At 43.7% G+C, this 13,991-nt stretch overlaps 1 protein-coding gene across 1 annotated transcript; it reads right to left on the bottom strand.

Annotated features, from left to right (window-relative positions):
• Positions 1-671: 671 nt before the first annotated feature.
• Positions 672-13,791, bottom strand: MON1A (MON1 homolog A, secretory trafficking associated). The gene is made up of 5 exons (XM_060240063.1): positions 13,643-13,791; positions 10,080-10,547; positions 7,621-8,386; positions 6,055-6,202; positions 672-1,405 (listed from the first exon to the last, which is right to left on the bottom strand). The coding sequence occupies exons 1-5, from the start codon at positions 13,764-13,766 to the stop codon at positions 1,265-1,267; spliced, it is 1,647 nt and encodes a 548-aa protein (XP_060096046.1). The 5' UTR covers positions 13,767-13,791; the 3' UTR covers positions 672-1,264.
• Between the last annotated feature and the right edge of the window lie 200 nt (positions 13,792-13,991).

The raw sequence follows: 13,991 nt of genomic DNA, 5'->3' as shown, positions 1-13,991 counted from the left end.
CCAGATACAGGTTTATCACATTTTTAGAATTAGGTCTAATGTTAGGTCATTTGGCCTAATGTTTGGCATAAGAGGAATATACACTTGGGAATATGTACAATAGCCTCTGTGTGTGGGTCAGAAAGGTTAGCCTCAAGAAACAGTTTTCTCTGCTAGACCACATCTAAACTTGAAGGGACTAGGCCTGATCTAAACTACACTTAAAAGTCTCTTTGCACTCATGCACACCAAATATTGTCCATGCATTCTGTGCAACTTTCCAAGGTATGATTTAAAATATTTTTTTTCCTGGGTAAAATATCCAAGTGGTTTAAAAGGCTTGTGCTTTCCTACAGAACTCTCCACATTTGCTATCATAATGCAGTTAAAGAAGGTGCCGGGGGGTGGGGAGAGTCTCTGCTTCCACACATCTTATTTTACTATGATGTCCACTCTTCTTTCAGATTTCTTTTTTAATTTTTGTGATTGTAGGGCATGGAATATGGCTGTTTTCCTCTGCATAGCATTGCTCTGTCCCTCAGCATCATGGATGGACTGAAGAGTCCATAAAGCCCAGAATGTGTGTTTGTGTGTGAGAGAGGGGTATTCAGATCCTTGCTCTTTTGCTGTGCTGTCAGTTTGCAGTTGCTGTGCCTGGACAGGAGAATGAGTTGTCTTCAAATACTGTCATGTGTACAGGTCAAAACAGTTTTAATTTCCTTCCTGTTACATATAATTGTTACTGCAAAAAATCAAATGTATAGCAAAGCCTGTACAGGCTATTTAGTCATATGTTTTTAAAAAAATTAATGATCCAAGGAAAGGGTGGTTTAAGAAAAGAAGGAAGTGTGGAAGTGCTCTCTGAAAGGTCTAAACCATTCTGTCCTCCAGTAAATCAAATTTACATTGTTTCCTTTAAAATTTAGATGAATGTCTTTTTGTCAGGCCCTTTGTTATTTTGGATAAAGTGCATTAGCTCTGTTCCTTTCCCACCTGAGGTCTGTGCTACAGTTCCAGACAGAGCAGACATGAGGCTGAAAATCTGCTATGAATTCAGATACAAGTCTCCATTCCACAGGTTCCAGATGGTTAGAGAGCTCTGCTGCCTACTTCTTTTTCTCTTCACATTTGTGGCTGGGGAGAGATTCTGTCTGAGAAAGAGAGAAAGTGTGTGTGTGTTTTGGCACACCAGTGGGGTGAATGCATCTCTCTAGGTCACTTGCTGGCTCCCAGAAGCATGAGCTCAGCAACCACCGGTCAGGCTGCATAGGCCATAGCACCATGTTCAGTATGTCTGTGGGGTTAATATAAAAAGCCGGTCCTCTTCCTTGCGGATCCACCTCATAAGCTTGTGGACAGCACTGACAGCTGCTGCTTTGGTCCCCAAGGGGCTGAAGCACACATAGAGCTCAAAGGCATTAGTCACCTGGAGAAAGGAAATTAGAAGATTTCATTAAGGCCTACAATTAAAGCAGACCCAGCTTCCCATTTTATTGCCCTTAAAGAGCTATTGCTGTGCTGAGTAGGAGAGAAAGAGAGAGAGAGAGAAGTAATATTTCCATTGGTTCTTCAGCCACTGTTGGAAAGAGAATATGTAATTGAAATAGTGATCTGATGGATAATTCTGTGTCGCTCTAATCTTTGTGTGCTCTTTCACCAAGAGAAAGCAATCCTGTTAAGATTGTAATTCATTTACTTCCTAAACAACATGGTACTTTGTACAAAAAAAATTATCCTGATGAGCTTATTTTACAGATGTACAAGTATGAAACAGTTTGTTACAGCACATTGTGGTTAGATTGTTGTAACACAATCTGCATGGGTCTTCCCTTGAAAACAAGTCAGAAACTCAACTGGTAGGGGATGCCATAGCTTAGTATTGGGAGCTGGGTGGAGTATGTGTACCATCACCATATCTAATTCTCACTATATCTATATCTAATGTTGCCAAATCTATTGATACTTAAATCCAGGGTCTGAAGTCGTGAACAGACAAACAGATATTTTTTATAAAAGAAAAATCTGAAATATTTAAAAGAAATTCCAAAGGATTTAACCCCCCCCCCCCCAAAAAAAATAATAGAAGTAGAGCCTACAGCTTTAAAAACCAAATACCCTCTGTGGCCATCGCTATACAATCACAACTGCATTAGCTGCTTTCAAGCCTTGGTTTCTGTCAGGAAAAGGCAAGGGGAAGTGACAGGGCCCTTTCTAGCACTGTTTTGGTCTTTGAGGGAGGACTCATTGTGGCCAGACCTGGGTGACTTGCTAACACATGATTTCCATGGCACACCCAGGCCTAGCTGCTCACTACTGTTCAACAACAGCCAGCCCACAAAAACCAATGATTAGAGTTTCACACTGGGATCTGGAAAACTAAAGTTCAGTTCCCCAGTCTGCCATGGAAACTTATGGAGGGACCTTGGACCAATCACACACTCTCAGCCTAGCCTACTTCATAGGCTACTTGTTGTGAAGATAAAATGGAAGAGAATGATGCCAGTTGCTCTGGGTTTCCATTGAGGAAGAAAGTGGGGTATAAATGCGGTAATTAAATAATAAATATAGTGGACTATGGGGAGCAAATAAAATATAGGTTGATTGATGGAAACAAGATGAGCAAGCAGGAGAAAATGAGGATCATAGTTGTCAGGAGAAAGGAAAGAAGAAATAGTGGGGGAGGGGGAAATAAGTTGTTTCCCCATGCAAGCCCTTGCAGGTTTCCTGTGACACAACTGGACCTCGCTCAGTGGCTGACACTGAGTGACTCACCCACGCTCACCAGTCCCCAGGTCCTTTCCATCTTGGCAAGTTTAGAAACTTGCAAACTGCTTGTGTTTTGGATAGGGTTGCCAGGTCTTACCTGGCTCTTGGCAGGGGGATTTTCCTTCCAAGTACAAAGCATGTGTGGCATGATGATGTCACCCGGAAGTGTTTTCCAAATGCTAGAGTATCCCCCCCACAACATGCCTGGCGTGATAATATCACTTCCAGGAGATGTCATTGTGCCAGCACATCACGGTGCACTGGTGCACTTTGGGGGTGGGGCTCCCCAGCTTGCCAGTTCGGTGGAAGTGGATTGGAGGCCTGAAATTGGGGGGAAACCCGCCCCAGCGGGAGGCTGGGAACCCTAGTTTTGGACAGGGTGTGTGTGCATTTAAATCTCAGTGAGACTAAAGCTGGGGGGGGGGCGAAGCAGGCAGAGCAATGTGACTCTTCCTGGTGAGTATGTGAGAGAGGAAGACAGAGAGTCCCTCTGTTTTGCATTGGTTTCAGAAGTCATTTGCATAGTAAAAGGGATTTGTTGTTGTTCAGTCACACAGTCGAGTCGGACTCTTTGTGACCCCAAAGGGATAGTAAAGAGTTAACTAGAATCTGATTATAGGATGAATGAAAATTCCACTCCCAGACTGCTCTGCTCAGTACTTCTGTTTTCCTGTGTTAGTCTGGAGACGTAGGTTGAAATAAAGCTGATTGCTACATCCAACAACTCTCCAGTGAGATCACAAAACTGTGGGCTTGCAAACTGTTTATTTTGGCTGCTTTGTAAGTCTGTGTATGTTCACTTTCATTTAGTGGAAGTGCAACTGTTGGAGTACCCTTTGAAGGCAAAAAAGAGGAAGAAATGAAGACTGTATTCAAGAGAACTGCACTTAGGGTTGCCAGGTCTGACTCAGGAAATATTTGGGGACTTTGGGGGTGGAGCTAGGAGCAAGGTTGTGACAAGAATGACTGAACTCCAAAGGTTGTTCTGGCCATCACAATTAAAGGGCCTGCACTCATTTTAAATGCCTTCCCTTCATTAGAGAAAATGGAAGATGGAGGCACCTTGTTTTGGGACTCATAGAATTGGACCCCCTGAACCAATCTTTTTGAAACTTGGAGGGGGCTTTTTGGAAGAGAGGCACCAGATGCTATGCTGAAAATATGATGCATCTACCTCAAAAAAACAGAGACCCATGGATCAATTATCCATTATACCCTATGGGGACTAGTCTCCATAGGGTATAATGAAGTGCCCAGTGGACATTCAAGAACCCCACCTCCACTTTCTAAAAACCCTGAAGCAAGGGGAGGGCCTCAAACCAGGGGATCCTCTGCTCCCAACTGGAACTTGGCAACCCTAACCTCCCTGCTGTATTTTTATTATTTATTTGGAATGCGAAAGTCTCCCGGCTCCACCCCCAAAGTCCCCAGAGTACATTTCCTGAGTTGGACCTGGCAACCCTAAGCGAGAGGCTGCCAGGAGGGAACACTGAATATAGGGAGACAGATAAAGACAGATTAGCTGGTGAGTAGGAAGGTGAGAATGAGGCAGGAAAAAAAATATAGGCTAGAAGAGCTTGCAGTAATATCTGAAATCTCAAAAAAGTACATGGAAGGGTTTAATCCCCCCCCCCCAAATAATAGAAACAGATCTTTTAGCTTTAAGAAATCAATGCCTACAATGGCTGTTGCTAGGCAACTACCACAGTGTTGTCAGCCTTCAAGCCTTGGTTTCTGTCAGGAATTGTCAGGGTGAAATGTCATGGTAACAGAATCAGAGCTGGATTGGATCTCCAGGGTCATTCAGTCCAATCCCCTGCACAATGTAGGAAATTCACAAGTACCTCCCCCTTACACATACACCCAGTGACCCTGCTCCAAACCCAGAAGATGGCCAAAAAACTCCCTCTCCAGGATCCCTGGCAAAACTGCCCTGGAGAAAAATTGCCACCTGACCCCAAGGTGGCAAACAGCATTTCCCTGGGCATGTAAGAAAGGGTCATGAGAATTAAGCTCCGATCCAACCCTTCCTGCCCTCCTTCCAGGGCTTTTTTTGAGCAGGAACACACAGGAATGCAGTTCCACCTGGCTCAGTGTCAGGGGGTATGGCCTAATATGCAAATCAGTTCCTGCTGGGCTTTTTCTACAAAACAGCCCTGTGTGAAACAATGGTGACATCAGGGGTGTGGCCTTTTTTCTACAAAAAAAGCCGAGCCTCCTTCTCATGATCTGCCTAAATTCACAGAATCAGCATTGCTGTCAGATGGCCATCTAGCCTCTGCTTAAAAACCTCCAAAGAAGGAGAGCCCACCACCTCCCGAGGAAGCCTGTTCCACTGAAGATCTGCTCTGTCAGGAAGTTCTTCTTAATGTTGAACTTAATGTTGAAATGGAAACTATTTTGGTTTAATTTCAACCTTTTGACACTGATCCAGCCTTCTGGGCCCACAGAAAACAACTCCATACCAACCTATGTATGACAGCCCTTCAAGTAATCACCACTCAGTCTCCTCCCCAGGCTAAACATACCTAGCTCCTTCAAACTTTCCTCATAGGATTAAGTCTCCAGGCCCCTCACCATCTTTATTGCCTTCCCCTGGACACATTCCAGCTTATCTATATCCTTAATAAATTGTGGTGCCCAAAACTGAACACACTTTGACTTTGTGGAATGTCCTGCCTGAGAAGTTCAGGAAGGCACCAGGCTCTTATTGTTTGCAGAATGTATAAAGGAGAATAGTTCAATAGGGCGTTTTAATAAAATGCCATAGCTAATGTCCATGGAATTTAAAATAGTCTTCATTTTATATATTATAGTGTGTTTACTACACTACTTTTGTAATCTGGCTTTCCTACACTATTGATTATACATAATAGAATGTTTCACTGCTACAGTTTCTTTACTATGTTATACTGTATTTTTAGTGCAATGTTGTTTTTAATTGTAGTCCTAACTTGAGTGTCAAGGACAAAGGTAGACTATAAATTAAATAAATAAATACATGTATTCACATACATATATAAGTTGCTGGTATATTGCTTGTATTTTTCCCTGAACAGGCCAAATAGCAACTCTAGGGGGGGTGTTCATGGCTGGGAAAATGGTGACAGGGTGGGGTGAGGTAGAAGAGTTAAACTCTTCTCTCCACTGCTGTGGCCCCAGTTTGATACGCCCCCTCCCCCCATTCCAGCTGTAATGTAATGCTTGGGAGATCAATTCTTGGGTCTCTCAGCATTTTTTCTGGTTTTAGGTTTTATCCTTTGACTGTCAGTCACAGCAACAGCAGTAACAAGGAAGTGTAACTCTTACCCAAGCCAGGAGGTTTTCATGACAGCCAGTGTAATAGATGTTTGTTAGAGGGCGGGAAGAATTGTGGGCACGGCTATGTAAGTACTGATACAATCCCAGCAGTCTCTCCTTTTCCTTCTCAGTGATGTAGGGAGCCTCAATTTCTGGGCTGGAAAAAACAAAGTCACCATTGGTTATGCCCCTTGTCATGAATATAAATGAATGCAGAACAGCTTTTCTTCTTAGGACAGAAATTAGAACTATTGAATATGCTAAGTCATAACTGCCAGGTGAGCTGCAGTGGAAGCAAAACCTATAGTTATGAGGGCTTAAATTTCACTTAAAAATGGATTCAATTAAGGTCTTAGTTAGGAATTGGGAGCTGAGAAAGCTGACTGGGGACCAGCATAAGACCCATGGTACTCATTGGCTGAAGAGATCAGACATGCTGCATGATTGCTGTGCAGATGTTCCTTCAGCTGAGTCTGCAGTGTACTCTGTTTTATTTATGACATCCAATTTGTTTGGTTCATCCCGGAGGAAAGGAGGAAGCTGGATAAAAAGGATAATCTTCTAAATACTGCCATCTCTCATCATTGGGCCATAGTGGGCCACTACAAATCACTTCTGCAATGCTGATTGTTTTTAACTGGAATGGGACAAAAGGTTTATCTTGACTTCCATGTGCCTGCTTATGAGGCACTACAGAATTTCTGATCAGCAGAAGCCTAGGAACTCAGCAGCAGTGGGACCTATGGATCCAATGGCAGACTGCCTAACATTTGGAACAACTCTGGAATCAAGCCAGCAACATGAGATAGTGCCATTCTTGATAGTGCCACTGCCACACTACAATAGAGAACAAACTCCCCCATGTCTTAAGGTGATTTTGACTGAAGCGCTCAGCTGGGGCACAGGGAACAGCATAGCACTGGAGAAGCTGAAAGAAGCCTGGGTCTGATTTTGTGCCATCCCCAGGCGCTTGGGTAGGGTGGCCAACTTCCAGGTGCTGCAAAACAGAAAACTCACTGTGAAATGCACTCATTCATTACTATCATATGTTAATTTCCTTGAATATATAATTCACTGTAAATCTCCAATATTATATCTTCAGTGAATTACAGTTATCTATCTTACATTCACTTCTACACACACATACATAAAGTCTCAAAAACTCATTCACAAAGTTCAGTTCTCTGTTAGCACTATCATGAGTATTCCTAAAGAGTCAGTCCTTCAATTTGCTTGATGCAGATCAAGATTCCAGCCGCCCCCAAATCTGATTTTGCTTATGGTCATATGGGACATCTGCAAGGCTCCCAATATCTCAAGGACCTGCAACTCAAAAGTTGGATTTGCTTTTTTCCAGATATATTGCTAATGGGGAAGGCAGAATTGTGTTCTTCTCTCTCTCTCTAAGTCTGTAGCAGTGTGATGCCTTCATGGCAAGTCCTGACTTACCCTAGGTGTCAACCTGGCCACACTGACTACTCTGACCACAGAAAACAGATGATGTCAATGCCTTCTATCTTTGCTCTTAGCAATATTTATGAGCTGATGGAGATGCTGCCTGGAACAGATTCTCACCTGGTGAAGAGTCCCGAACTCTTAGATTTGTAGATGAAGTGTCTGAGATATGGGATTCCCACCTGGGAGACACTGTAGAAAGGTGTGCGCAGGGCCTCCAAGAGGGCATGATAAACACCACGCTTCTTCAGACGTTCTTGGAACCTGCGCTTGCAGTCAGACACAGTAAAGAAGTCTTCACGGTCAGTGGAGATCAAGAGAAGGCACAAGTCTGTATCTTGCTCCAGGTAGGAAATGTGGGCACTGAAGAAACCGCTGGAGTTGAACTTGGGGAGGCAGATTGGAGTCCAGGCTTCTCCTTCTCTAAATGAGGAGGATGAACTGATTAGATTGAAGAGCAAGTGGAGATCAATTGGATGCAGGAACTGGTCCTTTTTTCTCACCAGCGACACCAGCTGGTTCTTGGCGAGCAGGATGGCAAACACCAGACTTTTTGCCTTGGCTTGCTGGAGGCAGGTGCTCACAATATCCCTGACTCCAGAAGCCATAGGTAGGCAACGTGCAGCCCCCATCAGGAAGCTGGGGTCTGTGGCCATCAAGTCTAGCAAGTTGTCAGTGATTCGCTCTGAGCCTGCCAACAGTCTCCGAAGGTCATAGTTCTGCTTCTGCTGGAAGATGCGATTGAGCTGGGTCAAGGTCAGCAGACTGAGGATCTGATAGTAGATATAAAGGAGCTCTTGAGCAATCTCTTGCTCTGACTGCTGGGTCTGAGCCACAGCAACCAGCACCAGGGGGCTCCTACGCACAAACACCACCTTGTACCCATCTGCCAAGTAGGCAAGAATGGGGAGGGAGAAAGAGGAAAAAACACATCAGCAAATGCAAGAAAAGCTGCAAGTCTCTGTCAGGAAGTGGCTTTGCAGGGATGGGGATGGTGTAGGTAATTGTTCACCTTCCAATATTACAAGTTTTCTTGCAGCACTACAATGGGGAGCATAAAATCCATTGGCAACCAAGTATCTGAATCCCAGGAAGAAACAGGATTCACAAACTTCTTCCTCCTACATAACTGAATAGTCAATTGATATTGAGCTATAGTACTAAACCACTGTAATAATCTATCACCACTAATCTATTCCAAACTTTAATGGAACCACTTTGCATCAAGAAAAGAACACCCCCCATTGTGTAGCCACAGCAGCTACGATGACCACTCAAGCCCCCCTGAGAGCCTGTGGAGAGTTACTGCAGAGCATGTGTGGAAGAAAAAAGTTGAGAAAAAGACATAGGAATGTGTGCTGAAAACTCTCTTGTGTGGAAGCTGCATTGCCAGCATGCATGCCTCTGCATTTCCAGGGGCAATGAAAGCACTGTAGAGAATCCTCACCCATGTGAAAGCAGCCTGACTTTAAGAGTGACTACTTTGTGTAGTTGTCCTTCCATTCTTTAAGCCCCAGTTTTCACTGAGCTGGTAAACCAGGGTCTTGGGTGTAGCACTTCAGGGAGAGCGTGATCTCATGTTCCCCCACAGAAGAAACTCCCTCCATGTAGAAAATCAAAAGTTATGGGAGCATATTCTACCTTAGCTTTTCCCCTGGCACGCTAGTTTTTGATAATGCAAGTTACTCTGAGAGTTCCCAACTGCCGTTTAATGTGGTACAGGCCAAAAACAGCCTTTCATGGATAGCTTTCTAAACATTTATGGGCTTTGTCGTGCCAACACGAAACAGCCTATTGCCCAATTTACACATACAATTCTGGTTACTCGGTTATTTTGTGCTATCATTCAGCAACTACCAAAAGTGATTTCTAATATCATTCAGTACTGCTGGGTTAGCAAAGCATGACTTACAGTCAGCGCTTTTTTTGAGCAGAAATGCAGAGGAATGCAGTTCCAGCTGGCTTGGCATCAGGGGGTGTGGCCCAATATGCAAATGAGTTCCTGCTGGGCTTTTTCTGTTAAAAAGCCCTGTGCGAAACAATGGTAATGTCAGGGGGTGTGGCCTAATATGAAAATGAGTTCTTGCCGGGCTTTTTCTACAAAAAAAGCCCTGTGTCATGACACCCTGCTTACAGTCCAAACAAAAACATTTTTACTCTGAAATAAGCCCAACTTTGTTTAATAGGACTTACTAGCAAGTTGAGGGATATGGCCTTACAGTCATGCAGTGAAGAGCCTTGTGTTGTGGTGGCAGCTGCTGCATAAGCAACATTTAAAAAGACCTCTTCAGCTTATCAGATCTCCAGTGGCTAGTCAGAAGCCTCAATTGACCCCACCCACTTTATAAAAGCATTGGGGGCAGGTGCCAGGAAAGGTGTTGGGCTGGCTCATGGCATCCATGGGCACCAAACTGGGGACCTGTCCTTGTCCAGCACTCTAACTACGACATTACACTGTCTATTGCTCCTAGTCTGACATGAAACTTCACCAGCTATCGGAGAATCTCTTTCCCAGTTCTCCTTTCTGATAGTACAGCCAAACTAATAACAAGAAGCCCTGTCAGTATGAAAACAATCACCTGCATGGATAGACCTAATTGCATTCTTCTGTGCTTCTACAAAGGATACTAACGCCATCATCACCCCCATGGTGCTGGACAGGGCTTCTTCAGACCCATATCGGGAGTATACTGGCTTGCCTGCCTCGCTTAGAACGAATACATGTTTCTGATGCATGCGCCAGGCTTCCATGGTTACATCCTCGTCCTCCTTCCCTGAGAGGACAGAGTCCCGGCGTGAAGCCTGTGGTGAGAGGTCCAGCTTGTCCTCTTTGCTTTGCCTCATCTCTTCTTCCAAATCCAGTGCTATGCCAGTGAGTTGTGTGCTCAGTTCGCTGAAGTCCTTGCTGATTTCTTCTATTTTTGTCTGGTCAGACTGGGCATCTTCCCCCCCACCTTGTGCCTGAAGTGTTGCATCTGGATTGTCTGTGCTTGTCAGGTCTTCATAGGACTGAGCATGAACAAACATTGCTCCTTCCTGGCTTGCTCCTTATAAACAACAAGGCAGAACAGATATTCACCCTCAGACCAGAGATGGACGTTAGACAAAGCTACAAAGAATAGAGTGAACTGAAAAACTTTGAAATGCACTCAAAGCTATATTATGACAGAAATTCTAAGCCACTTGGGCCTAGGATACTTGAATTATGACAACCTCTGATATGAATGAGCCTGCAAAGGAGACCCTGCAAAGCACCCCCCCCCCAATCTTTTGGGACCAAAAATAGGACCTGTTCCACCTAAACATATTCACCTGGCTCTCTTCCAGCTTGGCCCTAAGAGCCATTGGTCAGAGTGGAATTTACTTCAGAAAAAAACTAGACAAGATGTGGGCTGTATATTAGACTCCCCAAACTGACCTCTTCCATAAACACTTCTCATGAAGTTATGCTGTTCCTTTAATCAGAATTATTAGTATATATCCTGCTCTGAATTATCTATTATTTTCCGGTGCAATGCAGAAGTTTATTAACTCTGTTTATGGCTTCTCTTCACTCTGGACAGGGAATATTACATCGGCCATAGCTAGCATAATATAAGGTACATGATGTTTGGAAATAAGGCCCAATTTAAGTGTGCCCAGTTTCTTCATGATAATGAATGATAGAAGCCTGCTTTTATGACAATGTGTATTATGAACACAAGAAACTGCTTTAGACTGAGTCAGACCATTGGTCCATCAAAGTCAATACTGTCTACTCACACTGGCAGCAGTTCTCCAGCGTCTCAGATGGAGGTATTTCACATCATCTCCTACCTGGTCCTTCTAAATGGAGATGTGGGGGATTGAACCTGGAACCTTCTGCCTGCCAAGCAGATGCTCTATCACTGAGCCACAGATCCTCCCTAATCCATGCTGGGACTATCACTGATGGCTGGAGGAAAGAAGTTCATCTCTTTAAGAAATGGCATCTGATCATAGGGCCCTAGCATATGTCTACTGCAATGATTATTGGGGGTATCATACTGCTTTCATTGCATTTTCTCCCTCTGTAATCCTAGTATGCAAATTGTGGTATGTCATGCCTTTTCTACCTCTGTAATCCCAGTATGTAAATTGTGGTATGTCATGCCTTAGACCAGGGGTGTCAAACTCATATGTGGGCCAGATCTGACATGAAAGAGACCTGGCCAGGCCACATGTGTCATAAAATGTAAAGTCAGGTAGCAGAGATATAAACTTTATAATGGACATAGCAAAACACAATTAAAGGGTTTAAAGGAAAGGAAAGGTTCCCTGTGCAAGCACCAGTCGTTTCCGACTCTGGGGTGATGTTGCTTTCACAGCATTTTCACAGCAGACTTTTCTTTTACGGGGTGGTTTGCCATTGCCTTCCCCAGTCATACACTTCCCCCCCAGCAAGCTGGGTACTCATTTTACCGACCTCAGAAGGATGGAAGGCTGAGTCAACCTCGAGCCGGCTACCTGAAAACCCAGCTTCCTCATCTAAATAGGTCACATTTCTTTCCTACTGAAAAAGACTGGATTATGAAGGCATGAATACAGTGAAAATGGGGAGGCAAACCCAGTTGCACCCAAGAAAGCCCTGGCATAACAAGCCAACAAAACTCCCTCTCCCTCTCTCTTTAGCAAGGCAGAATGCTGATACTTTGAATAAAACTTTGTTGGTCTTAAAGGTGCTTTGTATCCTGTGTGATTGAGGGAACTGGGCAAAGGAAGCCCTGGCTCTTTCCCTTCCTCCCCAGGGGACAAGGAGTCTCAGCCAATAGAAGGAAGAGAGGCTTGGCTCAGTAGCTCTGCTGTGTGATAGAGATAGCAACCCAAGGGAGGAGACTCAGCCAATGGAGAAAATAGAGGCTTTGCTCCAAAGAGGCTTTGCTCCAATAGAGGCTTTGCTCCAAAGAGTGACGAGAAGAGCACAAAAGATTTGTGGATGTTCTCTCCCCTCATTGGTGGATCTGTATAATATGGGATGTAAAAGGAAGATACAAATGATCCTAAGGGACCCTTCACATCTGGGCCATTTGCTATTTGAGATCTTACCGTCAGGTAGACAATATAGAGTGTTGAAGGCTAGGACAAACAGATTTAAGGACAGTTTCTATCCAAGTGCTGTGGTTAGGCTAAATGCAAGGTTATGAAGGATTATCTGTTTTAGATATATTTAAATGGTTTAAATGGTCTTATGAATGTTTATCTGTTTTAGATGTATTTAAATGGTTTAAATGGTTTTAGATGTATTTAAATGGTATGAATATGAATATGTGTGTTTGATGTGTTGGTATGTTTTGTGGAAGAGCACCTCATTTCGTTGCTCTCTTTTTGTTGAGAACAATGACAATAAATTTATCTCTCTCTCTCTCTCTCTCTGTAGCTCCTGAGCAATTGAGCAAGCCTGGCAAAGCAAGCTGTGATGCAGAAGGAAACGAGAGGGAGAAGGGAACAAACTTGCTCATGGGCTTGATATGAGCCCTCTGGGGGCCTGATTCCGGACCACGTTTGACACCCCGCCTTAGACAGTTTCTTTGGTTGCATTTTCCTAATTCTGTAATTCTAGTCTTATTACACTGTTGTTGGTCATCTTATGCTGTCTGATTGCATTGTTTGATATTCTGTAAACCACTTTGAGTCTCACAGAGAAAGGCAAGCTATAAATAAAGTTAATAAATGTCAAGAGATGTTTACAGGTATATCAGGCAGTTATGTGCCAAAGCTCAATAACAATTGCTTATTTATCATATCACCTATGTGTTCTAAAATGAAAGATCTGAAAACAGCTCTCCCTTTAGAAAAATCTGGCATGCAACTATAAAAGTACAATGAGATGTGGGATATGACTTCTCCACATGACATCTTCTTGAATGATGCCCATGGAGGGATATATGTGGAAATATAACATTAGCATGGGTTATCTTTGTGGATTTTTAAAAAGAATAATTGCTTATGGCCAGCTTGTCCTTCTGTAAACACCTGGACTGGAGTTCTTTCTACTCACCTTTGATATCAATTCAGATGGCTAGTGGCATAGGCAAGGAGATCTCAGTGTCATTCAAAAATAAGAGAGCTATAATAATCCCTCTCTGCATCAAATGCTTTAATCACTGTTCAAGCCTCTGCTTACCTGGTTCTGTTCCCTGAGCCAGCCCTGGTGTAGGACTCTCTGATCTCTCAGCATGCTGCCCCTCCTTTGGGACCAATGACCCATTGGACACATCTCTACCCTTCTTGTGAACGTCAGCAGCCATTTCTTGGAAGCCAATGGGGACCTACATGCAAGCAAAAAAACTGCTAGCCTTTATTTATTTATTTAAAACATTTAATAGCCACTCCTCTCCCTTGGAGAACACAAGATGGCTTACAAAATAAATAAAATTATAATCATGCCAAAATCAGTCTCCTGATGATCAACAGCGAGGGGGCCAGATATACCTCCCTGGGGAGGTTGTTCCATAAATTGTGGAGCTGACACC

Source organism: Heteronotia binoei, chromosome 5 (assembly GCF_032191835.1).
Source record: "Heteronotia binoei isolate CCM8104 ecotype False Entrance Well chromosome 5, APGP_CSIRO_Hbin_v1, whole genome shotgun sequence".
Taxonomy (NCBI): domain Eukaryota; kingdom Metazoa; phylum Chordata; class Lepidosauria; order Squamata; family Gekkonidae; genus Heteronotia; species Heteronotia binoei.
This window is presented reverse-complemented; position numbering and strand designations above follow the sequence as displayed.